This window comes from Orbicella faveolata, unplaced genomic scaffold (genome assembly GCF_042242905.1).
Source record: "Orbicella faveolata isolate gen_17 unplaced genomic scaffold, um_ofav_v1 contig_46, whole genome shotgun sequence".
In the NCBI taxonomy this organism is placed as follows: domain Eukaryota; kingdom Metazoa; phylum Cnidaria; class Anthozoa; order Scleractinia; family Merulinidae; genus Orbicella; species Orbicella faveolata.
The window spans coordinates 16,225,477-16,253,349 of record NW_028301576.1 but is presented as its reverse complement, the minus strand read 5'-3'; the positions used below and the strand labels follow the sequence as shown (position 1 = coordinate 16,253,349).

Here is a 27,873-nt window from a genome sequence, read left to right as displayed (position 1 = left end):
GTCAAAAACAAGTGTTTTGAATATGCATGTTGAGTGTTGTCCAGACTCTCTCCCAACTGAACACGATTTTGAATTGTGAATTGAATCATGAGAAAGGGCTAATAAGAGGCCCTGGGTATGTTCTGTGTGGCTTTTCAAATTTGAAATGTCAGCGACACTTTTTTGCTCGTGGATATGCGAAGCATTTTCTGGTTGTTCTGAACGTTTGTATGCAATGGTCAATGCCTCTCTCACCCGTAACCGGAAGCTTGATTAATCAGCCAATCATCAGGCAGTTAGTATTTCAAGCGAATCACACCACAGGTTAAAAAGTTTTGTTTTCGATTGGAGGAAAACGTGTCACGTGTCGTGGGTCAAAACTCACTAACTCCCTATTCGTTGCGGTTTTTTTTTTTTACACTCTGGAGAGCAGATTTAAGAATATCCGGATTCGCTGCCGAATTCGGCGATGCGTGTGGACGGAAGCCGTGTATCCGGAAAGAAAAAGTTGCGGATTCAAAATATCCGGATACGTGTGGACGGAGCGCCTGAGGGTCTCGGGGAAACAAAACGAACTGTTTCCCTTGTGGCCAGTCATTAAATGCTTAGTGACAGCACCTCACCTGAGTTCTGCCAAAAAGAGTAACTTCCGGACGTGGAGTGGGGATTAAGTATTCAGTATCTTAGGGTTAGCTTAGGTAAGGCAGGGTATTAGGTTAGGTTAGGGTTGGTTTTCGGGTAAATCATAGTCAGAAATCAAATATTTAGAGGATAACCCTTGCTCGTCGCCCGTGATGTAATGCCTCCCGATTTCAGCGCCCATGATATCCTGCGATATCAATTCACTGATATGGCTAGGATATTATGCTCACTTGGCCGAATTTGGGTACGGTAAATAGCTAATTGTATCTTCTTGGTATGCTTTGGCGGCATATCAAATTCGTTTGGTCTTGCCAAGGGTATTTTGGCTCGACTACGTCTCGTCAAAATATGAACCATGGCTCGTCCAAACTCGCCTGATATGCCGCCGAAGTGTACCAAAAAGATGCAATTAGGTATAAATATTGTTAGATGTCCATGATATTCCCAATTAAGTTTATTACAAGCCTTTTCCAAAGCTTTGAGTCAGATTTTGGATTTTCTGGCTTTTATATTCTTCCATTACAGTCGAAAAGGACGTTTAATAGCCTAAACTTTTTTACCTCCTCCGGTGCCTTTTCTTTTTCATAGTCAGTAAATTTGCACAAGACCTGCAATGTCATGAACCTCCTGGAGAAAAGGAAATTGATTCGAATTGCCGACAGGTTTGAAAAAAAGGGGGTTAAAAAGAAGTGTTTGTATGATAAGGGGAAATCACTTTTGGTTCGAATTATCAACACTTCAGATAAATCGGGATTCTTCTGTACCAGTCTGGGTTCAGTCTATTTCACCAGGCCAAAATCATTCTTTAACTTTTGCCAACTTACAAGTGTAACGGCACGGGAGACGTAAAGTTTTGTATAGGTAGCAGGGAATAAAAAGAAGAGCCTACACAGAGTGAATTTCGGAGGCATGAACTCGGTTTAAAATAGTACTGTCAGATACTTCTCTCTCAATAAGAGGCAGTTTCTCGTGAGGAAACTATATTCATATCAGTCGTCTATTCTTCTGTCTAATTCATCCCATGAACACTGAGAAAGGAATAGCAACAGCTTGTAACCATCGAGAGTCCTCATGTTACTTCGCAAATCGTGACCTGAGATGCAGGAATACAACTAAGAGGGTCACTAAGAGGAATCTTTCAAGTGCAGTCGCTGACCAAAACCAGTGCCGGCAAAGGTATAGCACCTGGTGTTCCTGTGGCACAGACTTGCAGACCGAACCTATGACACTCCGCTGCTATCTATCTTGTTTAATTGCATGTTGTTTCGTTGAATACTTGAATTTAGCCTCCTTTAACTGTCTTTCCCACCGTTTCCTATGCAGTGTGTAAAGCTTCATGGCCACTTGCGCGTCTTGCACCTGTGAACGTAACAAATTTATCAAACAGGAATATCTTTTGACCCCGGCTCTCAGTCCCAAGTTAAAATCAAAATTCTCTCTATTGACCATCATTCCTCTCTTTTGATACTAGTTCTGAGAATTCAGTGATCCATCAATATAAAAAAAACTATATGTAGCTGATGTTATTTACTGTAAGTTCTCATTACAAGTCTATTCGACAACGCATGATTAGGAATCGCTAGGTAAGTCACTTTCCATTCGAATAGCGTAACTTGTTTAAGGTCTAGATCACACTTGCGACATAACGACATAATCACTCGTGAAAGTGAAGAATGATCATCGCAGTTAATTTTCCAATTTAAGCAATTGGAAAGAAGAAGCCTGAAAAAAAAATCAGGGCTTCAACGGGATTCGAACCCGTGACCTCCGCGATACCGGTGCGATGCTCTACCAACTGAGCTACGAAGCCACACATTGGGAGCGAGGTCAATTAATCGAGTCAATTAATTCGATTAATTACATTTTAAAAAAACATTTTAGAGTAATTTGCTACACCAGAGGGTCAAAGTAACTTAAGGTTGACACTCTTCAAGCGATGTTTTTCAAGGTAATAATTAATTTGCCAACATTTTGAGTAGTTTTACTTCATGTCTTCGTAGCTCAAGCAACAATTTGCAATGTTACTTTAACACAGGAGAGGCAAGGCTCTTATACTGTGAAACACAGACCAGAGGCTGAATCGTCTCATTAATGGAGGTAAATAGATGGTAGATAGATAGCATCGTACTTACAGAAGAATGTTCTCCTTCCTGGATGGTTATGTTGAGAATTTGCTTGGCAAGTTTTCGTAACGCAGGCCTCTTGCTCTACACATCAACACAAGTACACTAATTACTTACTAATAAATTATCAATATTTAGAAGTGAAGTCTGACCATTTCTAATTAATTTACTGTTACGCATTTGTACTCTTGGCTCGAACCTGGACCGTTCGATCCAGACAGGGCATGGCACCTCCCAAATTATCACGTAATTGATAAACTAACAGTTACAAAAATTTTCTGTATCAAGAGCTTAACCCTGTGGAATACTCGGAGGTAGCGTCCACACTATCCCAGAGGAATTTGAAAACGCAGCTTTCTTTCTACGCTCAGGCCTACTGTAAATACTAATGAGTCATGAAAACGGCGCTTTTCAAAAACGCTCTTCAAACCAGAGGAATTTGAAAACGCAGCTTTCTTTCTACGCTCAGGCCTACTGTAAATACTAATGAGTCATGAAAACGGTGCTTTTCAAAAACGCTCTTCAAACCAGAGGAATTTGAAAACCCAGCTTTCTTTCTACGCTCAGGCCTACTGTAAATACTAATGAGTCATGAAAACGGTGCTTTTCAAAAACGCTCTTCAAACCAGAGGAATTTGAAAACGCCGGCTTTTCGCTTTTGAAATCAGAGCTTTCGGAAACAACGTGGCCAGTAATCATGATTTCCCTGACTGAGTTTTCGTCAAACACAAATCCAAGATGACTGGTGATTGCTGCGTTTTGAAATTCCTCCGGCGTAGCGTGGACGGAAAACATTTGATGTGATTTCAGAGTAAGACCTCCGTTTTCAAATTCGTCCGGCGTATTGTGGACAGGGCGTAACGTACTGTAGGAGTTCTCATGCACTCTCACTAACAATACATCAATACAAAACACCCTAAATAGTGAGACTGAATACCATAAATTCTTTTGGTTTATAAACCCTGGACTTATTGCCTTATGTTTTGGGAGAGCTTATAACCGAGGAAGCTTAAATCTGGATAGGGGGAAGCACTTGTAAGTGACAGAAAATTTACTTATCAAGAGCATTTTGTATCACTTGGATTTTACCCACAATCCATCTATGGTTGCCTACCATAGATAATAATCTTCACTGAACTAATTCCAAAAACGTCCTCACCTGCGCTATTTCTTGGAATGGTTTGTATTTAGCTGTATCCCGAATATCTTTATGAGGATGATCAAGAAGCAACACCTATGAAATACAAAGCATTACTCTCAGACTTAATGCAAAGAATTTAATATTTTATTTATCAAAGATTGTGCTGTTGTAGAAGCTTCACCCACAACTCATGCTATCTTTATGTGTGTCACTATCTTACCTAATATGCATTTTGTAGCAAATAGTTCTATTTAGTCTGTAGAATTTCATTTTTCTGTTAATTTTAATTTAACTATCTTTTAATTAAGCAACTCACCATAAGGTCATTCTTTAAAGCATGCCCGACAAGGATTTTCCCTCGAAGAAGTTTTGAAACTTCAAGTTGAACTGTCTTGAAGTCTGGGGCTGATAGAAAAGAGAGAAAAACAACAACAAAAAGACACCAAAAGAATTAACTTTAAAAGAAAAGAAGAGTTACCCTAACCTAGTCTATCCTTAGCCATCAATTATGCTTTTTGTTTTTGTACATTAATCTCTTCTCTAATGAAGTATTCTGTTTATATTGTGGTTTCAACAGACATAAATGATTAACTGACTGTGAATTTTCCCATTATAACTACAATCCATGTTACATTGTTTTTCAGCTACCGTACATTTACTGTTCAAATTGGATCACTTACTGTAGTATATTATAAAAAATAGATCTGAGAAAAGTTAACAGCTATTACGTAATTTATACCTTTCCATTGGTATATGACTTGTGGTCTTTGGGTCCACAGAATGATACCACTTTAGAAAAAAGTCATAATTTTATAGCATACCTACTGCTCAAGTGTAAGTTACCACCGTCTCGAGAGGCTCTAGTGTCGCCAGACAAGTGGAGTTTTAAAACTGTCAGTACAACTGCTTGAACTTCAGATTCTCTCATGATGAGAATCTTGTCCTAGGAGATGTGACTCTGATATCGCGAGAAGAGATCCTTGTCTAGAGAAACGAGACAAGAGGTGATAACTTACTTTTGAGCGATACCATGACCACTTGTTCAAAGTACTATTCATTCCAGGAACCTACCATTTTTCAAATTTACAGGTTTTATTCCACTGACAGGAGTGCGGTAATCAACCACCTTCTCCTGTGGTGCCACAAATGAATCATAGACGACATGACCATGAGAGTTTACTATGGATACTCTTGCCAACATGTGTCGCTTGCCATCAAACCCAACCCCAACCATCTCACAGTCCAGGGCAATCTTCTTTGTTAGCCTAGAAAAAAAATACCGGTAACTTCTTTTTTACTGATTTGAAGTGACTTTGTGTGTTTTTGCAAACAGAGAAGAAGACATGTTGGAACAGAATATTATTATAAACTGGCTCAAGGTTCCCGATCCTCTCTCATGTAGTCCAGTTCTAACCCAATTATAATACAGTTATGAATGAAACACCTTTCTTAAAGTGGCAACCTTGAATGTTTTTCAACTTTTCATTGATTAAATGTGAAGAGAAACAGGTACAACAGTCAGTGCATTGGTTGTTCTGACAAGCCACTAAAAGTTTGAGTAACAAGTGGTACGTCTTACAGCATGGTTTCAAATCAAGAAGACTTCATACAAACCCTTCAAGAGTGCCAGTGACCAGTACATCACTAGGCTCTACTCCATTGGATGTTTTGATTCTTTTTCCTGTAACTTCTTCAAGATCTTCAGGATCAACATCATCAAACCACATTTCACTTGAGCTAAAAGGACACAGCAAAGGTAAAGAATCTGATCTCACCGACATGTCAGCCAACACGTCAACCGACGCATTGGTAGACACACCACTGACATATCAACGACACACTACCGACACATCGGTCAACACACTATCGATGCGTCGGCCGACACACTACCAACATGTTGGTCGAAATATTTTCCCTATCTAACTATTATTTTGTTATTTCTTTCAGCTGGAAGCAAGAACAACTTCATAAGAAAGGACAAAAACGTGATAGCTAAATAGCCGCCCTTTTTGAAAATGAAACACTAGGACACAAATACACCATAATTATAGGGACAGTGATGGCAAGTGCCTTAAATATCATATTAATATTAGTTAACTATAAACTACATGATCCACATGTAGACCAAAGTCCATTGATTAACCAACAACTTTGAATTACTTCTGGTCAAACTACTTGCCATGAGTACAGTGCTAATACAAGGCTAATTCCAATCAATACGCTTCTAACTTGGCTCTGAGGCTTAAGGAATGAAACAAATTAAAGAAATTACTTATTCATCCCTCAACCTCAATTTGGTTTCTTTTGTTTTATTCTCCTAAGCCTTGGAGTCAAGAACAATATATTGAAATTGGCCTATCAATAGTAGACATTATAGCATGGAAGAAATTTAAATTATGTATGAAAAATCTAGAACACAGCTCCTTGTTTCCTAGCACATCTATTGTCCTGTGATTTACAATGTACATGATTGAATACTTTCCAAAATCTTATGCCAGTGAACACTGACTCTAAATATACTGACCAGAAATATTTTGCAATGTTCCTTTAAAGTATCTGTACCACTCGGAGACTATCATTAAGGAAACAGGTCATATTGTTTCATCAAACTGCTACCCTGGTAGACGTTGCCCTAAACCAAGTAATGCTGACCATATACTGAAGTGACATCACTCAAAATTATACAGATATTACAGTATGACAACATGATTATGAAGAGGAATCTAACCACATCATTAATTGCTTACTGTATTGAACCCTCAAAGGTATTTTAAGATTAAACTTTTGCAAGATGTTTTCTCAGAAACTATAAAATTCTCTGGTTTCAACTTGCCTTGTTGTTTGTTCTGTTTGATCTCGTTTCAATCTTTTCTTGAACAACTTCTTACTCCTGGGTCTCACTTCTCCCTTCTCTTTCTTGGTCCGCTTTTCTTTTTCAAGTAGCTACACAATAAAATTTAAATGAAACAAACCTAATGTTTTTTTTTCTTTTTGTTTATGGTAAGCTGTCATATCATGAAAGCTCACAAATACATCAATACAAACTTATCTACCATGTTCAATAAAATAAATTTACTGGGCAATAAGCTTAATGTGTTTCAATCAAATAGAGGCACACGTATAAATCCCTCCTCTGGCATACTATAAGGTAAGGATACAGGGGTAAAACCAGACTACTTGATCTGGGGTTGAGCACACTAATCATGAGGCCACTGCACCTCCACTCTCTGGCATAAATTCCATGTATTTTACTTGTTGATTTTTCCAGGGGGAGAGAGCCATTTGGCATTATTCTTGTAATTTGACGCCATAAGGAAGGGGTAGGAATTCAAAAAAAGTGGACTTGAACTTGTGGTAAAGAAGTTGCAGACATCAAGGGACAACCCTGTCCTTATTTGAAATTGTCTGGAAGAATTATCGTCTGAAAAAGAGGGCCTTAACAAGCTTTGTGCCGTGTTTGAAAGCATAGTCCCATCTACTAATTATGTTGAAAGTAAATACGGTATATAGTTTTGCTTGTAGAATTCAAATCCCCTTTTCGGTTCCACAACTCATTTTTTGCCATGTACATTTACGTCCCAGGGTAGGAGCATTTGGTCAACAAATATAACCCTAAGGACTAAGGGGGTGGTTAGTTTAATAAATACCATTTTTGGCCCCGGGTATGGGATGTTGAACAACCAAAACTTCAAAAGTTCAAACATATTATCCAGGTTTGTTTTGACAGTGAAAGATTATTTAAAACAAACCAAATACAACTATTTAACAGAATGGAAGAAGCTTAGTTTTAAAAATTAGAATACTACACTTGCTATTTTACTTTCAGGTTTCAAACCTTCGGGGGTTTCAAAGCTTCAAAGCTTACCGCTTGTAGCAATTTCCAGTTAGACGACATTTCGGTTGCGGTTTTTGGCAATTGAGGCTGAATAGTGTGTGGGTTCTCCACATTCGGGTTTCTTTTGCTGGATTTAATTGTCCTCTTTCCTTTCGCATCCTTTAAATGCAAGTTACGGGTGTGCTTTCGTTTACGCTCTAAGCGTTGAGTTTCACGTTCGTCCGCCATCTTGGAAATCTCCTCTCTGAATCTGCAATATTTTGCACAGCGAAATTTTGAGTTCATAGAGGACGTGGAATAAGGGACTGTCGGAATAAGGGTACCCGGTGTGCACCAGATTCCACATCACGCTGTACTCGGAATGGGTCAGATAAAGCTCGTGTAATTTCTCAAAGGTGGCCAGAAAGTGTTTCACACGTTTAGAAACTGTCTTTTTTACTATCGTAACCCAGCTAAGCTCATTCATCGTGAGCGCCAGAGTTCCCCGAGAACGTGCGCTGCCGCAGAGAGTTTGTTCACGTGACATCACAACCAAAAATAGCATCGTTTCTTACCGAAATGGAGTAAGATACATTACAAGTCATGGCTGTGTCGCCTGGTTGTAAAGTAAGTTATCCCTCTCTCGGACAGTTTTAAGTTTACAAGAAGACGTTTCTCTGTCAGATTTATTTTATGTATTAATATTGTCGCCTAGGTTCGAGTGCTGTATGATTTTGAAGGTGATGGTCCTTCTGGGGAACTTGTTGTCTACACGGATGAAATCTTGACCGTCACTAGAACGGTAGGTGCTAAAATATGTAAAGCTTGCTCTTACTCTTTTCTTTGTACCTATTTTGTAATTTTCCTTAGTTGTTTGTTTGTTTGTATTTTTTTATTTTTTCCTGCCAGGACGTCGGCGAAGGCTGGTGGGAAGGGATTAGCCCCAACGGCTCAAGAGGCCTGTTTCCTCAAGCTTACGTTGAGGTGAAATTCCAGTGAACTTTGTGCACTTCAATGTCAGTTTCTCTAGTCTGATTATAAAGGAAACAAGGGGCATAGTGTTTCAGTGAAGCCTTTTTACGCAAAGCAAGCATTTCCATATCAATAGACAAGAAACCTTTCACGAAAGTCCTCACACTTTCACGAATGAATGGATATTTTTAGGTTGTTAATGTCTTATTTTGCAATACTTGAATTAGCTAGCCAGGACAATTTAAGCTTAATTTGGAAATTCAAAGTTAATGTTGTGGCTACTGTATTGTTAGTTTTACAAAATTAAGTTTGTCACTGCAGTTATGTCTACACATACCAATTACAGTGATCGGCCTGCACTCGTTACAGATTTACAATATTGTTAATCAATAACAGTTTGCGTTATTCTCACGTGGGGTAAAGTGCCAACATTTATTTCAATACTTCTGTCTTGCCACATTTACAAACGTTGTGGTGAAGAGAAAGCACATTAACTTAGATTGTTATCATTCAGACCTCAAAGTATTAAAATCTGTTCATCAATGGAAAAGTTATCTTAACCACAAAAGCTGTTTATGTGACAAGGATGTGATTGTTATGAGCAACAGTAACAGTGGCTGTTTGACCAATTTTGGAATTTACAACTCGTTAGCATATTGGGTGATTCCAGAAAATATCCATACCCTACCACGGCGGCGTGAATATTTTAACCCCCCCCCCCCCTTGCCTTTGGAAATTCCAAAATGGTCTACCCCCCCATGCCCTTCAAATTCCAAAGTCGTTAACTTGACCTCCCTTCCATCCTAGTTTGACTCCCTACGACTTCCAACAAAAGAGATTTTATGCTTTTACATCTTCCAAGAAGTTTGCCAATTGTCTACAGGGCTTGAAATTGCAACCGATATGATCACATGCATTTTCGACTAACTGTCCAGTGACTAAAACTTCTTCCTCTTCAGTCACAATATTTTGCAATTTCATTTTCGACTAAACTAGTGAAGGAATAAAAATTTCAATTGTTTGTGTGTTAATTACTATGGAAAATAGAACATCTGCGGGCAAATCCTGCTCAATTTAACTTTGATATTCTGAATGATATTTACTTGTTCAGACACCATTACAGCGGTTTCTTTATGAATATGTATCTCTGGCGCATAGTAAACAAACATAGCAGGTCGCCATCTGTCGCAAACGATTTTTTAATGAGAAATTCATCAACTTTAAGACCTCTGGAGCCCAGTGTACAACCCAGAATTTATCACTTTTCTTCTGTAAGTGAACACATGTGTGATCCATTCCTACGTTCACGGCGCTTTACAAAGAAATGTAGAAAAATATACAATCAGTAATAAAATCTATATACAAAAAGAACAAGGTTTAAAAACTAAGTACATTTCAAAAATGTTAACAATCTCTTCAAAAACAATGAGTAGCTGTCCATAAATAGCGTCCACTATAGTAAAATGTCTACAAAGATTTATTACTTGTACAGTGCAGACCTACATGTACATCTAAAAGAACTAAATTCCTGTTAATATTTTCCACAGCTTATAGACTATTCACCTCCACAGTCAAGCAATTTTCGACCACTGCCCTCGGGACCTATGCCTAACCAGGGCTCGTTTGACACAGCGGATGGGTGGGATGATGACTGGGATGATGATGAGACTGTAAGTAACTACAGTGGAGGGGATCAGGAATCAACCATTTCATCCTTACCCAGGCGAGAGACCAACTCAGGAATGGTGAGAACAGGCACCGTACGTAAGAGCATGAACAGGTAATAAATAATGTCATCTTATTATAGCTGCAGTCCCACTTTTAAACTGAACTGCAGTGGAACCCCACCTTAAGGCCACCCCGTTAATATGACCACCGCATTAATGTGACCACCTTGTTATCATGGACACTTTATTCTGGTCTGAACAAAAGTTCAGTCAGCCATTATTTTCAGCCATCCCATTGGGACCTAATTTTTGACTGGATTAACGGGATTCCACTCTAATGTGAATTTAACCAATGGATTAACAAAACCAATCTGTTGTTCTTCTGTAGCCAACTAAATGAAAAACAAGTACATAGTGTACATGACGTAGACAAAATATGTTGTGTATGTAAAGTAAATTGTATGCAAAAAGATACATGTAACTTGAGGCCACTTTTTAAACCTGGTTCACATTTTAAATGCAATTGCATACACCAATTCAAGTGCAAACACAAGAATACATTTGTGAACTGCAAATGGTATAGAGCAGTTTTCAACTCAATGTCATAAAAGCAAAACCAAAACCAAAACCAAACCAATTACTTGCCAATTAGACTACAGTACTCAATTTAAACTGGACACTCAGTTGAAAACCGCTCTAATGCAAACAAGAGCTAGGAATAGGAAATTTCCTATTTTCTGGTGCTTCAATTTATACTTGTTTTACTTGTGAAGATTGCAAATGTAAATGCATGTATGCAATCTAAGGAAGTAAAGCATGACCTATCTTCCATCTTGAAAAAACAAATTAAATGGGACCATAAAATGTTCCTTATGTTCCTGGCTCTCGTTAAGCATACATTATGTGGACATTGTTTACGTTACTTTACAGTTGCATTAATTTTCTATGCCGATGTATATACATGTGAATTCTAAAGGCATTACTAGTTAATTATTATTAAAGTTAAACTTGCATTACTTTCCAAAGGTTTTCTCATTTTGTGAAGTCTGGTGGAGAAGCTTACATTATTGGTGCATCACAGGGAGATGTTAAAATTCCTCACAATGAAAGAGTAGCAATCAGGGTAAATTGTTTCTTAAGGTAATAAAGTAGCTTGTCCAAAAATTCAACACAATGTCCCAGGCAAGGGCTTGAATCTGGACCAGTCAGTCCAGAGCTGAGTGCACTAACTGCACCTCGACAGTGATAGATAGAGAGAGAAGCGCATCGTAGGGCCAGGGTAGAGATCAGATCATTAGATCTGTAGCGTGATACATTTAGTAACTGCTTGACCTTGTCACCTTGACAGCTAGGCAACAGAATCCTGTCGCATCCAAAACATGTCCATCTATTGTCAACAACTTGTTGTCATGTTGACTCTTGCACTTCTTTTACTTGATGGATCAAATAATAATTACTCTATGAAAGCCTTGAAAGAAATGTAAGACAAAAATTTTAAGTTGGCAAAACATGTAAAATATTATTTTATCATCATAAGTTTTATCTTAGTGTCAGTATGAGGTACATAACAGACAATGTGTGAGCTACTGTGAATAAAATTTTGTTTCCTTTTTTACTTTCTGTAGGAAGATGGAAACAGAATTGCTTGGGATAGGAACCCTGACCTATTTACTTGTGTGATAAATGCTCCAGAGAAGAAGAGTAAATTTAAAGGAATGAAGAGTTTTATTGCTTACAATTTAACACCCAGTGTAAGTCATGAAAATTTAGGCAGAGATTGGGATTAAGTCTTCAATGAATGTGTGGTAATAATGAATGGGGTAATGTTTTGTTAATTTTCACTGTCATTGTTTTTTTTAGAATACTGGAATTGTTGTCAGCAGAAGATACAAACATTTTGATTGGTTGTTTGATCGTTTTGTCGAGAAGTTTACATGTATATCAGTTCCACCATTACCAGACAAACAAATTACAGGTGAGCAGGGAAGGTAGAGTAACTTATGCGGTGCTTGTTTTATGTCACATATCCTCAATCAGCCGCAACCCACTCACATACTGTCCTAACATTGAAATACTATGTAACATTTTTCTCTTCTTCAAGGGAGATTTGGTGACGAGTTTGTGGAGAAAAGGAAAGAAAAACTGCAACTATGGATAAACAGAATATGTCTGCATCCTGTATTGTCTCAGAGTTTGGTGTTTAAACATTTTCTCACATGTGGAGACAATGAGAAGGTGATTAATCAAGATGACACCTAGACCTTTTAACATTGATTTTTAGTTTTGGCAACTGACTAAAGCCAGTTAGCCCCATTATAATCAAGTCCCCAGTTTAGCAGACAAAATTCTCCATTCTTCATTCCTCATTCAATCAATCAATCAATCTTTATTTAAACACGAAAATCTTATCATAAAAATGGTCTTCCTAGGAGTCGTGTTAAAAATTACAAAGAATAAATAAACTATATTAACAGGAATGGATTTACTAACATTACATTACATTAACTAACGAACTAATTAACTAGCCTACAGTAAAAACTTATGTGATAAAACTTTCCGTAATTTTACAGTACACTAAAAATAATCTTTCCCATCCAGTGAGGTTTTAAATAGTTTTAAACTAGATAGGTTCTTCATTCTTCAATGGATTATTTTCATTTCTTAGGAATGGAAGCAAGGCAAAAGAAAAGCAGAGTGTGATAAGCTTGTTGGTGCTTCTTTCTTCATGACAGTGGACTGTCCACCACAAAAATTAGAACTGCTGGCAGTGTAAGTTTTATGATACTATTGGCATTCATTTTTGTCATTTCTAGCCAGGTTAGTTAATCTTAATCAGCCTTTAACATTATTATTACAATCAAGTTTATTGTCATCAGTATATAGAGGATATTACATGACCGAGCGGAGGTACAAAATTTATCTTCGAGTGTTGATAAATATTTCACGAGTGAGCGCAGCGAACAAGTGAAATATTTTTCAACACGAGAAGATAAATTTCATATCTCCAAGTGACCATGTAATTTTCTTTTTATTATATAAAGTTTATATAAAGTATCATATAAACGTTTCCAAACATTTCCCAAAGATTTCCAGACATTTTCCGAAGATTGCCAAAGATGCCTGAAGAAGATGTGAAGATGTTTTGATCATACACCAACAAATCTAAGTGTAGTTAAAGGGTCAGAAGATCATTTTTCAAAAAATTATATCTTCACATATACCACTGACCTTTATGTAATAAAACATGATTTGTGATGGTTCACTTGATTGCTAACATGTGCATTTCTCTTGTTTCTTAGTGAAAATAGAATGGAACAGTTTGGACGGTTTATAAAAAATATGGATGAGAGTGTCAAGGCGATTCAAGAGCGAGGTCAAGTGCACTGTGAAAAGTGTCAAGGATGTAAGTTCTCAGTGTTCTCAACAATGTTGAGTCAGAGGTAGCATGGCCCCCATTTAGGGTGCTGGATTTGTTATTAATCAGGGGGCCCCAAGTTCAAATCCTCCTCCCTGTTTTTGGATGGATTTGTGTTCAGAGGTCATGACTACAATTCCTCCATGTCTTTTTAATAGCCACTGGTCAGCCTCCAAATACCATACACTCATTAAATAAAGTGATATTTTTTTTCGTTTTGTTTGACTCAAACATAAAGTTTCCTGATGTGTGGGGGATGTTTGAGATGGTACAGAAATGTTAAATTTCCCATTGACATGCGTTACGCAATGTGTAGTTCCAGAAAATATCCATACCTCCCCCACAGAAGGGAATTTTTCAAAGTCCCCCCACCACCCTGGAAATTCCAATTGAGATTCATATATTTCTTTAAATTTTTTGGTCTTACAGGACCCCCACCCCTCAGGAAATTCCAATCCCTTCTGTGGGGGGAGTATGGGTATTTTCTGGAACTGAACAATGATATTCAGTAAACATTGTACCATTGGATAGACAAATAATTATTAGACTCGGATGAATCCAATTAGTGTATGATACACACTAGATGATAGCTAATAATGATATACAAGCTTGAAATTCAAGCATTTATTGTTAATTAATGTTTTGTTTTCTCCTTGACAGCTTACAGGAATGAATATAAGAAAATTGGTAGTACTTTTGGATCTCTCAGTGCAGCTTTTGCAGTTGATCTAGATTCAGAAAGTAAGTGTTTGCTCTTTTTTGTAGAAAAATAATAGGAAGCTTGAGTAATGGTGATGGCGATACTGAGGATGATCCATTACTAAAAAAATAATTTAGATGTAACCTTCAAATTTTTTACATCTGTTGGTCTAAGCTCTTGCTCAAGCTAAATATTTAATGCCAGCATTCAGTCACAAATGGAAACACTTGAAGGATGACAACTATTCTGCAACATTATAACATCTTTACTTTTCTGTACATGTACCTTTGCCTAGGCTCAAGTCAATTAACACAAGCAGTCGAACACACAGGAAAAACATATGATGATATTGGTGAAATGATTGCTGACCAGGTGTGTAAGATAAATGATGAAATTAAACCCCTATAATGGCTAGCAGAGCTGTGCAATTGTGGAGGCTTGGTGACCTCATGATTAGTGGGCTCGACTCCTGGGCAAGCAGTCCCGGTTTGAGCCCTGGCCGGGGACACTGTGTTGTGTTCTTGTGTAAGACACTTAACTCTCACAGTGCCTCTCTCCACCGAAGAGTATAAATGGGTACTGGCAAATTGTTGGGGAAACCTATCAAATTGTGGGGAGTGACCTGCAATGGACTAGCATCCCGTCCAGGGGGAGTAGAAATACTCCTAGCCGCTTCATGCTACAGAAACCGGAATAAGCTCCAGCAACTATGAGCCAGTCAGCTCCAAGGCCTCACTTATTTCAGAGCTGTGAAATTAAATTCAGCATATCAATGTAAGGGCAACCATGATCCAGTCATAGATGCTGATAGCATGAGCAAATCACTTCACCAGGATTCATTTTCTGGTGTGCACAAGTTTTGACGCACATTCCCCTAGGTCGTACAGTAGAATACGGCCCGCTAAATTGACCAATCACAGTGTGCTTACTAACTGAGAGATATAATAATAGCTTTAATTAAGTATACATTTTTTTCAGCCGAAGAATGACTTTGTACCATTGATCGAAGGACTCAAAGAGTATTCAGGGATGCTGAGCACATATCCAGATGTATTACAAGTTCACAAGGTAATTTAGACGTTCTTTCCGTTTTTCGAGTTTTCTCTGGGAGGGAATGGCTAGCTTTACAGAGGTATTCTGACCATTAGTCTCTCACTCTTTGTTTTTTTAACAGGGCACAATTGGCAAAGTAAAAGAGTGTCAGAGACTTAAGGATGAGGAAAAAATGGAGGTACATTTATTATGAAACACCTGAGCTGATTTTTTTTTGCAGGTTTATTCTTGCAACCACATTAGAGAAGTTGTTTTCAACTGGCTTATACAGATAGCTCTTTACTACTACATGTATTCTTCACACCTTTTTGTTAACTTACTTGCTTAACAGGATTCTACATTTGAAGAGATCAAAGCACGCGCTGACACCATAACAAATGTATCATTTGGTAAGTAGATTTGTGACCTTGAGTGAGGCAGTCAGGGTTTGTTTCACAGAGATGCCATTTTTGTTTTGACATTAGCCTGTAACACAGGCGTATTTTGGTGAGCAAGCGTAATTTTATAAAGCGAGCACCATCTTAGATTCAACCTCACAAGAAGCTAGGGGAAATATGAAAAAGAGTCCTAGGGAGGAGGAGTGAGGCTAAAAGAGGAGTATGGGTGAGGGGGAGGGGAAGGAAATTGAGTTTTTTCCCTGCTTCTGCCCCCACCCCCTCCTCGTTCACTTTTCCTAAGACAACATGGTGATAAATCTACTTGATCGTGAGCTAAAACCGATAAATGGTGAGCATACCAAAAATGTCTGCACTGCAGGATATTTTTACATCCAAGCATTTCTTAGTAAAAACAAAGAGTGGAAACAATTTAGAGGGTTTGTATGTTGGTACAATGTGAAAAAAAGGAAAACAAAAAAATTGTAAATTATACCTGACATTCAAATGATGCTTAATGCTCTGAAAGAGAATATTAAAAGCAGATTCTGCATACTAAGTGATTCTAATAATGTTTAAATTAAGTTTTTTCCTTGCTTATAATTTCTTGTGTACTTGTTTGCAGCTGAAATGAGTCATTTTCATGATCAGAAAGTTTCAGACTTCAAAAACATGATGCAGCATTTTCTTCAAGAACAAATAAGCTATCACCACCGGGTAAGGTTTACATTTTGTGATGTTTCTTTTGGTTTGACTCTAAAAAAATTTGTCACCGATTATCATAACTGTATCAAGATTCTAGAGTAAGCGTAATGAACTGTTAAACTTGTTAGTGAGTTCATAACATAGCAGTTAACACTTAATCAGTGGCAGATCCAGACCTTTAGCTAGGGGGGGTGGGGGGGACGTTTTTTGGCTTTCCCTGTCGACTTTTCTTCTCTCTGCGATTTTTTTTTACCCAAAATAAGGGGGGCCGGGGCCCCTACCCTAGATCTGCCACTATTAATAACTGGTCTAGACAACTGTCACCCATTTTATGAACTTTCATTGGCCTTTTCAAACAAGATGAAAGAGCCTAAAACATTACCTAATGCACTTTCTTTGCTATGATGACTGTATCAGTATGCCTCTTACAGTTTACATATTTCCCAGAGCTAGCAAGCTTGTGAGATACTGAACTTTCCATCCCTCAGAGTGTTATTTGTTTTTCTGTATTAACAATATCCATTTTTGAGGCTTCGTAGCAGCACGAAGTAAGATATGGCTTTGATGAACCACACAATGTTTGTGAAGTTCATTATTTAATGAAGACATACATGTTTCAGATGAGACATCATCCATCATCAGTTGTACAGTGAGAAATATAATGAAAATGTGCAATAAATAGTATAACAAAGTGAGATATTAACAAGAATAATTAAGGATGAAGGTGTGAACCAAAGAAGGGTAAAACTATTTAAGCTAAGAAAGGATACTAATATCTGTTTTTCTTTTTTTCTGTCATTTCCAGGTAATACAAAAGCTAGAAGACTCCTTGCGGATGTATGATCACATTCAATGACTCAATTTCCCAGAAATCATCATTTCACTTAAGTTGAAGATGCATGCATTTTTATATCAACAGTAGGCTTAACAAAATAATATGGAATTACAAAAACTCAACTTTTTTAACCTAACAAATATTATGATGAGAAAGGACTTGTCTGTTGATATGTTGAGAAGATTTTTGCGATACAGGCAAGAGCATTTTAGTCATGTATTAAAATTAATTCTATTTTCAATCAGTAATATGTTAACTAACAGAGATAACTATGCTGTCTAGTTTGTCAGAGTTCTTTTTTAAGGTTACCATTTTTAAAACTCACTCTATCAAAGTATCGAAGCAGTAACGATTTCATCTTTCTGAAACGATTTTACAAATCATGGACGCTTGAAAATTGCAGCATATTTAGGGGAAAGGAGGTGACTTTAGAATTCAATGCAATATTTTATTATGAAATATGAATGCAAAGCACAAAAGGGTTCAAGGAGGGATTCTTCTTTTCAAAACAATTATTGAACAATAAAACTTGTTAATTTTGTTACCTTTTTATGATGAATGTACAATAGATGTCATTTCATTTTTCAGTGTTAACTCATTTAAATTTCTTTAGATTTGAAATAAGCAGTCTTCAGAGTTCTTCCAACCTGACCTCCCTCCCTCAAAAGATACCAACCCCTGTTTACCTGGTACAGTTTTAAGGAACAGTGGCTGCTATACCAGTTGTTTGCAAACTTCATACTAGTACATTATTTTATTGACAGAGTCTATTATATTTCTAAAGGGATTTCTGATATCTATAGAAAATTTGCTACTCGAAAATGTGTGTAAAGAAATTCACGTAGTGTAGAATTCCAATTTAATAGAATGTAAGCCCACCCGAAAAGATGCCCCCCCCCCCCCCGCCCCCCTCTATTCTAAGACACTGATATTCTTCTAAAACTAAACATTCTTAATATAAACCCCTGGGCTTTTGTTTCATTTTACCCAAAGAACATTAAAATTGCCCTGTTGAAGTTCTTATGTATTTAATGATGCTCTTACAATATTTCAGAGACTTTTGGTGTTGATTGTTTTTTTGAAATTTCTGAAATTTTTCTCATGGTGTAAATATACACTGATGCCACAATACATATCATGGTAGTATGAAGATGACTCAATACTTTTCTGTACATGAACATGCCTAGAAGATAGTAATAAAGATAGTCAATGACAAGTTAGCAAATATTTCATTCTTCCATAACTGTAAGTCAGCCAACTTTACCAACTTCTATGTTAGTGTTAGCGGGAATTATCAATCGTTCACAAACTTTATGGCTTTTAACCTAGACTGTAACTCACTTTAAAGAACAATGAATATGTATAAGTTTTAGCAGTCTATTTGATTCGAATTGTGAATTGTGGTGAACCGTTACACCTCAACTCCCTTCCCAATATAAGTCCACCCATTTTTGAAATGCTAAAATTCCTTGAGGATAAACTCGCCTTAGATAAAGGCCTTTTGACCAAACATAAGCCCAGTGCTTGTTATTAGAAGTAAAGAAGATCATGACATCAATTCTAAGATTAGTTTGGAATGGATAGGGTTAGAAATCATTATCTGTTTATTTTGTGTGCTCTTGTAGAAAGATCCTTTGTATGCCTCGTATTGATTTTAAAATGTACATAGTCTTCTAGTTAGGTAGGATTTTTCAATAGCACGTAAGTTTGATATACTTTTATTAGAAAATTCAGTCACTTAATGATAACTATTATTTGTTCATTACACAAGCTTTTTTTGTGTGAATATTGTCTATATTCCTAGGAGGTTGTAATTATAACTTCGTAACTGCACTTATTAGTAGAATTCTATTTTGCACACTATATAAATGCTGCAATCTGATTGGCTGCCATCGGCCATCACCGTTCAATGTCTGGGGGTCATCTACTAAATGGTGATGCTTTCTCATTTTTCTCAAGTTTCAGAAAAACATTTAGAAACATTCCTGAGAAGACGAAAAGAAGTTGAAAAACTGATTACTGTACACAGTTGCAAATGACAGTTAAGTTTGCACAATTCTGGTAAAGGAGAGTCTAATGGTACATAGAGAACTAATAAGACTTAATGGTTATTTGACAGAAATTTACTAAATTTTCTCCGATTCTCATTGGTTTAAATTGATCACGTGACGCGATAGTGTTCATTCGCGGAGAGACTATCAGCCCATAGTGCCCCTCGGTGAAAAATACCCGGATGGATAGTACTCGTCCGTGAATATTTTTCTGTAGACAAGCGGTTTTATGGAAAATAACAATAGAAATTGTATTAAGTGGGTTTTTGCCCGTTTTCTTTCTCAAATTTTACATTTGGCTTTCACGGCTTTCATCTAAAAAAGTTGAAAATAATTCAATGTGATTTTTGAAATGCCACGCGAAAGAAAATTTAGTAGACAATAGAGTGTTTATGTCTCGGAACTATCGGTCTAATAGTTACCTCATATTGGTTTCGGTCTGATAGTTGTCCCTTGGAAAGTTGATGTTCTTAAAACTAGCATATTTGTTTTAAAAACATCAAATTTTCGCGGGGCAACCATCGGCCGATAGTTCCTCGACAGAAACACACTATTGTTCAAATAGAAATCTCGAGCTTATAATCTAACAGTTTTAAGCTTTATTCGCTTGTCAATGAAAAAGGCAGCTCCAAATGGGAATAATTAAATAGGAAACGGTACTTTATAGAATGTTCGTATGTCTTTAGAAATGGTTCAGAGGGTCAGTGGTTGTATCTTACAGTTAAATTATCAACTTAGTGTTCTGGACGATGGGGTTGTGTATGGCTAACGGAATTTGGTTACAGTGTTAGCACTGTTTTGATGGAGAATTCAGGAAAGTCACAGTTCTTGCCTAAGTTGCATCACCCGCCAGGAGTTTCATTAACGACCGCGCACCAGGCACATTGACCCGCTGTGAGGATGATTTTGCCTGCCTGGTTTTCCCATCTGAGGTAATTTTTTTCTTAGGAAAAAGTCTAGTTCAAAAAAATTGCCTGCCTGTGGCAATCAATTGCCTTCCTGCTGAGAACGTTAATGAGTCAAGCTTCTTTTGGTTTACATCATGTTCAGTGTCACTCCTGCAACATTATTAATCACGGGTCTCTTTGCCCGTTCCTTTTGCCCTCTCTCAGAGTTTATTTTACTTATTTTGAGGCGGTTTCCGTGTTCAGTTAAGTTCGCTTTCACTTAAACTGCTTTGCAGTTTCTTTGTGTTCGTGAATTATAGATATATATTTCGTGCTATTAACAAGATTCGCTTCAAGCGCAGTGCATCACTAAAGTTTCACTGTTTTTTTGCTGAAGACTTGGTTTTGCTCTTGGGAGACATGTAGTCTCTCTCAAAAGGTTTGATGGCGATGAGCCGCTTACTTTCTTGCTTGCCATAGGCCTTGTCAGGAGTTATAGAAATGCTGAATAGTAGACGACTTTTAGGAGATATTTCCAGAAATATATGCAGTGACGAAAATGGCGGATTTGACGAAATTTTGTGGATGGTATTGACGGCTAAAAGGGCCACAAAAAGTTGACGGATTTGGCAAAAACGACGAATGGAAATATATATATAGATCTTTCCATTTCAGTAGGGTAACATGACAAGCTTTTACGAGAGAAATACAGGGCGGTTTTCCCTTGAGTGTCGCCGAAAGTAATCAGGTAACTACCTTGGTTTTAATTTTGATTTAGTTGGTAATTGATTTGGTTTTGGTGTTACCCTTTATGCACTGCAGTTCTGTTTTACCCGGTTGATAGGCTTTTACGACAAGGGAAATACATACATCTTTCTCTTTCGCACGGGGCTCGGGCAGCATTCATTCATAACGAGAGAAACACATGCAGTTTATAGTGACCAAACGTAGGCACAGGCAATTGCCTGTGACTACGGAAAAAGGGTAAAAAGGGAAAAAAGGGTTTGTTCAACTCAAAAAATGATCAATTGTGAACATTTAATTGTTCGGCGTGTGGTTTCACATCATTTTCAAGTTAAAATTTGTTATCAAAAAGAAGACTATCAAGTAAAGCGTACCCAATTTTTTCAAGATTGTAGAAATTACGTATGCACAATATATCAGGGAATCTAAGAGAAGATTATGCAAGGAATATCTCAGAAGAAAAGTTAATAACGAACCTAGGGTTAATTCGCGCCGAAATATTGCCTGTTCACGTACCCTCTCCCTTTTCCCCAGAGTAATAAACTGGCTTGATCCTGCGATTCAATCTTATCTAGGCAGCGGTCAATTTTAAAAACCACGCGACCCCATGAGCTCTAAACCTGAGTCCGTGATATGGTCACGTGATACTCGACAGCTGTCAATTGACTAAAACATGAATGTCCAATATCAAAGATGTACCTTGGGTTACCAAATTTTCTAAGGTATGGGTCAGGTATGGGGCTCACCTAGGGCACTTTTGGCGCGCAGGAACCTCTGTTATACCCAAGCTTCATGAGATTTTCCACACATTTTGTCAGCTCCAAACTTTGGCCTTATTTGAGGCTTGAGAAGAGAGAAGACTCACCAAACAAAATCATAGCCTTTCCCCAGACTGAACTGATGAAAATCTACAAGCTTCCAGACAAAAACAGTGGTATCTTTTGTTACACATACCTATTATAGCGGAGCTCCTGCGCGCCGAAGGCGCACGAGCGAGCCCCATACCTTAGAAAATTTGGTAACCCCATCGATCTGAAAAATTTTGGTTGTCACGTGACTGTCCGTACGTACGTACGTCCGTACGCCAATACCTTGAAAACAAAGAGAGTAGCACCATTACCATAGCTACATTTTTGATTTTGGGCGTCCACGCTATTGTTAATTGACAGCTGTCACAACAAGCTATTCGCTGACCGGTATCACGTTACTATATCGCGGGCTCAGGTTTAGAGCTCATCGAGGTTGCGTGTTTTTTTTAAGTTGACCGCTGACCAGTTACTGGTTTGCCGATTGGATCGCGGGCTCAAGTCACGTTATTTCTCTGGGGGAGAAGGAAGGAGTATTCGCAAAGGCAAAATTTCGGCGCTTATTAACCCTTGGCACGTTGTTGACTTTTCTTCTGACATATTCCTTGTACAATCGTCTCTTGGAAATTCCCTGATATATTGCGTACGTAATTTCTACCATCTTGGTTAGGCTTGTTGGGTGTAGTTTGTTAAAATTTAACTGGAAAAAATAGCAAAACCACACGCTGAACAATTACACGCTCACAATTGATCGTTTTTTGAGTTTCTGATCCAAGAAAAAATCATTATCTTTTTCCTTTATCGTCAGTTATTGCAATCAGGAGCTTCGCTTATAGGCTTGGCTAAATCTGTATATTATTAATTTTCATCCAGTCAGAGTTTGAGCCAATTTTATTTTATACATGTTCCATTCATAAATCTGAAACTGCCATCAAGATGTATCATGAGAATGGAATATACTCAGTACACTATTGGACCCTTTGGGAGTGGGCTGGTTGACTCCGTTGTGTGGCAAAATGTCATGGACCGCTTAGGTGTAGACTGCTGGAAGTCTGTTTTTCTCTCAAAAGGAGCCAGGCATTATGAGGAGAGACAGGAATAGGAATAGCTGCATTTGTGACATGTGGAAATGTGGACTGCAAACAAACGCAGAAAACCTTTATATCACAACGTAAGACCATTGAAAATTCAGACAAGACAAGTCTCTTGGAGTTCTTTTTAATAATTGACATATAATATACACATCTATTAATACATACCTTCAGGTAAATATATTTCTTAATAAATAACCCAACTCTCTAAGAGCACTTGGACTATTAAACAATTCCCGTAAATGCAACAATATATATGGATTGCACTTTTATTAGCCTGAAGTTATCAGACCTCTTCTTGGCAAGCTAAATTATTTCAGCACTCAATGTCTGAGATTTCACACAAATGCCACAGTTTTAACAAACATCTCTGTGGCACTCCTGATAGAACTTTGCATGACTCAGTCGTTGGGCTGCAAGATAAACACTTATCAGTGAAACATTAGAACTAAGCAAAAGACACGAGTCAAGCTTCACTTGCCTTTGTTTTGGATGTTCTACTTTGTAGAATTGATACTTGTTCTGGTCAGAAGGGTTCACAGGTCGGAGAACTTTTCAACTGTATTTTGAAATATACATTGTACATGTACAAACCTAGCCAAAGAATAACGAAATTATTTCATTACGTTTCTAACAAATACACGGTATACTCAAACTCAGTGATGCAAGTGTATATCATACTAATATTTTTATCATTCCATGATGCACACCACTTCCATTGGAAGTGTTATATAAAACAATTGATTTGTGCTTTTAGCTATACATCATTGAGAAATTATTCATTTCGAAGATATGTACAATGTAGAGCACTGATGATGAAGAAGAAACTCCTGTGCTTCTTTCCTGCACTCCAAACTTCCCCCATGCTTCATAACTAGATGATGCACACTACAGCGAGAATCAGTTATTAAAAGAAGCATTGTATTGTAATCTGTGTACTACTGAGCTGAGTTAAATAAATATACTTGATTTGACTTATTTACTATCAATACCAAGTGTTTCTTAAAATATCATTTGAACATTGTCCTGTCCATGATAAATCTAACAAACATTATTCTTTTTCTACACTTAAAATATCATGAAAATCTTCATGTAAATCGTGGGCATCAGTGAGTTCTGGAGGTTTGTTATGACCCACGGGATAGATTGTTGTTGCAGTTAAATACTCATCAATTGTTCTGTCAGTGCATCTGGCCACAAATCTTATAAATGGTCTCATATCCCCATGATTGGCCAAATTCAAGTATTCATAATATTCATGTCGGTCCTGGTAACGGATTATGACAGGTGGAAATCCCGCTCGCATTAAAATAGAATTCATGACAAGCCTACCAGTCCGTCCATTGCCATCAGTGAATGGATGAATGTAGACAAGTTTGTAATGCGCAAGAGCTGCAAATTCAATTGGATGCAATATCTCAGGTTCCCTGGACAACAGCCAGTCATTAAATTCATTCATGTGTTTTTCAACTTCCATTGGACCAGGGGGAACATGGTCTCCAACAAATACCTGAGTATTTCGAAACCTGCCAGCTTCCAAAGGGTGTGCATGGCCTAAAACTCGTCTGTGAATTTCAAGAATATCGTCCACAGTAATCTTCTCTTGTTTTTGTAGTAAAGTACCATTGATAAATTTCAATGCTTCATCAAGTCCCAAGACTTCATTATGTTCTAAAATACTTTTTCCAGGCACAGCCATTCTTGTTTCAACTACCGCCCTGGTCATGGACAAGGTCATGGTGTTACCCTCGATAGCATTTGAATGATAGATGTGTTTATAGTAAGCCTCAGTTATGGCTCTCTTCATAGCAAGACTACCTTTGGGAATGCGAAATAGTTCATCCCTCTTGTTATCTATCTTATCAAGCATTTCCTGATCAAGTTGGCGTACTTTTGGTAACGTTCTTCCCCTGTTGGCCATCGCCCTAGAGTTACCAGGGCTAACAGCAAGAGCTCTTGTGTAAAGATGCTCAGCATGAATAATGTCATCTTCTTCAAGAAATTCTCCATAATGCAGAAGAATTTCAGGATGATGTGGTGACAATGCTTCAGCTTGTTTAAACAGTTTTAATGCCTTGTCTCTCTTTCCTTCACTGTTCATTTCCAGAGCAAGTTTGAGCGCATGGAGGGCCTCACCCTGCAAAGGAGCTACAAAAAAAAACACAAAATATAAACATATATCCAGCATAACCCAAGATAAATCGATGCATGCAAGAACAATTCTTAATATCTAATGTTTAGTATTTGCATACAGTTCTAAGACATGTCATTGAATATCTGTGCCATCAACGTTATCTGGCTGTTTCAAACCACACAAAGTTCTGTTTTTATAGGGTTGTACAATGTATAACTTTACCATTTTAAACTATGCACCAGACACTGGATAAATTGTGTCTCAGATATACTAGATTATTTACTTCAATCAAAATTTTCAAAAGGCTTCAAGAACAAATTCCACACTATTTTTTTCTCGAACACAATGTTTGTGTTTGATAATTGCCAATGCTCGTTTTTGTCAATAATAGGATCTCTCATTTTCCACTAATAAGATTGCTGCCTCTGCCCACAAATGCACCCTATTCGGAAAACAATGGCATCCACACAGGCTCTCACTTCTCAGGCCAGGCCCTCAAAGGCTCGCTTTGTTTGCTGACTCATCTCTCACAGCTTTGCCTTTGCTAGTGCTGCAGCACACGAGAGCCTGCTGGCAGGCTGAGAAAACCTGAGTGGAAGTCATCTTCAGAGTGAAGTGAAAACTGTTTGTCAGCACAAGGAGTTATAAGTTCAGTCAGTTGAAACTGATTGGTCAGTGTAGCTGTAATGGTATAAGCTGTAGTAGCTGTAAGATTTGTGTAAATAAATTTGTCAGTAGTGAATTTATCTGAGCTATGTTGGTCAGTGTTGCCGTAACACCGTGAAGAAGTCATTATTTCGTTAGGTGCCAGTGGTTGTTGACATCTATTGAGAGGCCATTGTTTTAAGTTGGTGTATCAGATTCCCTTACTAGAAATGATCAACTCCTTCCTATCCCACCTCCCCATCCCCCCTACCCCATTCCCCCCCCCCCCTCCACCTACTGTTTGATCTTTTGAATATATCTAAGAGGGGTGGAAAGTGATCCAGAAAAATCATGTAATTTACCAGTGCAATATCATGTTGACTCTGATATTTTACACTTAAGGGAAAAAACTTTCCTCACTTCGTTAATGAGACGGGAGAGGATATAAAATGGAATGGTCCTCAAAACACCGATAAGGAATGGCATTAACACCTTGGTTTGTTCCTCAGGTTTTACTTGACGTAAAACAGCACTCCTCAGTTTATAACGCTGTTGAAGTAACAGACTTCGTCGTATAAAATTACGACGAGGATGAAAGATCGCCCGTTTGAAACAGGAAGTTTGTAATCTACATGTATGAACAAGATGCCAATGTCAGATGCCACACATACTTTTCTCAGGAGCTTACTAAAACCTTCCCATATCCTAGAAGCAATACATTCACAATCGTAGTGTTGTATTTCCACTTACTTAAATTCTCCACCAAAGCAGTCTGCGGCGCTAGGACAAGGTTGAAACCAGGTGCGTATGATTCAAGGGAAGGCCTACCAAACAACGGTCTCCAGATTGAAGGAATATACGTCGCGATCAAAGCTATGGCGACTCCAGTAAGACTTGCAAGAATTAAATGGACAATCGGAGGCATATTTCGCGATTTCCGACTCCAAAATAAGGACATTCGCAGCCGGTTACAGAGTTCACAAAGTTGCGTCACTCCGTCCGCCATATTTGTTTTCGCTTTTCCAGAGAGATACCAGTAACTTATTGTACGTGCTCGTATCTGATTGGTCAAGAGACAATGCAAATGAAACGGAGATGGCGCGCGAAAAAGCAAACGTCAAAAGCTCAGACCTTTCGGGTGTCTCGAAAACTAAGACCTTAAAAACTCAGACCCTCTGGGTGCCTCGAAAACTCAGACCGTTAAGAGCCATCTTGTTTGTTGTTTGTCTATTTAATGTCTTTAATAGCATAGCCACAATGTGCAGAGAGAGAGAAAAAAAGAAACAGATCGCATTGGTAGATACAGGCCGGCATGCCCGATCTGAGTATTATTGGAGACACCCATACTGCGAATGAGGAAGTGAGTTTGCCTCACCTCAGTTCCGAAGACAACTCGTTGGGATAGAACGAAGAAGGCCGCTCTGCTCTTGCAACATATTCGCATTGCCTATTCTAAATATTTTATTTGAAGTGGAATGTTCTGATTTGTGACCGAAGACGTTAGAAAATTATAAGTCGAAATGAGAAATTAGGATGGATTTGGGGTGGTTCATATCCGGGGGGAACAATTCATGATTCAATGATAATACCGTGAATTTGGTTCCTGGCTTGAAAAGAAGTATAGGTTATTGACCAAGTCAGTGAGGTCAAGATGGCTGAATATTGGCCAAGTTCTTTTTTTGCGTGTTATGGATCGAGACGGAGTCGAGGTCCATAAACTCGCAAAAAAGAACGAGGCCAATATCCAGCCATCTTGACCGAACAAGCTTGGTCAATAAAGGATTTATTTTATGGCTTTTGGGGAAATTTTTCTTGCGGGACACGGCGGATAGTCCCGAGCGGGCAAGATAGCTCCCTCTTGCCCGCTCGGGTAGCCAATCACAGCGCAGGATTTGATTCATCTTCACCGTTCACGGAGCTAACCATATAATGATATAAAATGAGAAATATTGACTATCGCCAGGTACGCATCACGATACATCATGCCTAAAGACTGGAGCTAGAGCAGGACTGGAGACTGGAGCCTACTTTGTAATTATTTGCTCGACCGCTGGTTTCTGACAACGCGGGCTCTTACGACAAGGAGATCAGCAGT

The 27,873-nt window shown here is 38.0% G+C and overlaps 3 protein-coding genes across 6 annotated transcripts; 1 reads left to right on the top strand and 2 right to left on the bottom strand.

Annotated features, from left to right (window-relative positions):
- Positions 1–1,057: 1,057 nt before the first annotated feature.
- Positions 1,058–8,007, bottom strand: LOC110040371 (RNA exonuclease 4-like). Of its 3 annotated transcripts, XM_089276628.1 has the most exons (8): positions 7,751–8,007; positions 6,719–6,828; positions 5,500–5,622; positions 4,957–5,150; positions 4,202–4,290; positions 3,904–3,978; positions 2,754–2,828; positions 1,058–1,980 (listed from the first exon to the last, which is right to left on the bottom strand). In XM_089276628.1, exons 1-8 carry the CDS (start codon positions 8,003–8,005, stop codon positions 1,858–1,860), a joined length of 1,044 nt encoding a protein of 347 aa, XP_089132754.1. In that variant the 5' UTR covers positions 8,006–8,007; the 3' UTR covers positions 1,058–1,857. The 3 variants fall into 3 exon arrangements, 2 of the variants coding, with proteins under 2 accessions (XP_089132754.1, XP_089132755.1); XM_089276629.1 differs by lacking the exons at positions 6,719–6,828; positions 7,751–8,007 and having other exon boundaries at positions 5,500–6,671; XR_002295645.2 differs by lacking the exons at positions 1,058–1,980; positions 2,754–2,828; positions 3,904–3,978 and adding an exon at positions 4,707–4,869 and having other exon boundaries at positions 4,199–4,290.
- Positions 8,008–8,192: 185 nt separating this feature from the next.
- On the top strand, positions 8,193–18,636 carry LOC110040370 (sorting nexin-33-like). The gene is made up of 17 exons (XM_020745598.2): positions 8,193–8,326; positions 8,415–8,501; positions 8,609–8,683; positions 10,219–10,451; positions 11,365–11,461; positions 11,964–12,089; positions 12,199–12,313; positions 12,440–12,573; positions 13,004–13,107; positions 13,638–13,741; positions 14,414–14,494; positions 14,749–14,825; positions 15,432–15,521; positions 15,628–15,684; positions 15,838–15,895; positions 16,506–16,597; positions 17,391–18,636. Exons 1-17 carry the CDS (start codon positions 8,303–8,305, stop codon positions 17,439–17,441), a joined length of 1,605 nt encoding a protein of 534 aa, XP_020601257.2. The 5' UTR covers positions 8,193–8,302; the 3' UTR covers positions 17,442–18,636.
- Positions 18,637–23,110: 4,474 nt separating this feature from the next.
- LOC110040303 (protein adenylyltransferase Fic-like) lies at positions 23,111–26,901 on the bottom strand. 2 transcript variants are annotated; one of them, XM_089276627.1, is made up of 3 exons: positions 26,529–26,901; positions 24,332–25,147; positions 23,111–23,593 (listed from the first exon to the last, which is right to left on the bottom strand). In XM_089276627.1, the coding sequence occupies exons 1-3, from the start codon at positions 26,782–26,784 to the stop codon at positions 23,526–23,528; spliced, it is 1,140 nt and encodes a 379-aa protein (XP_089132753.1). In that variant the 5' UTR covers positions 26,785–26,901; the 3' UTR covers positions 23,111–23,525. The 2 variants fall into 2 exon arrangements, with proteins under 2 accessions (XP_089132753.1, XP_089132752.1); XM_089276626.1 differs by having other exon boundaries at positions 23,111–25,147; positions 26,529–26,900.
- Positions 26,902–27,873: the final 972 nt, after the last annotated feature.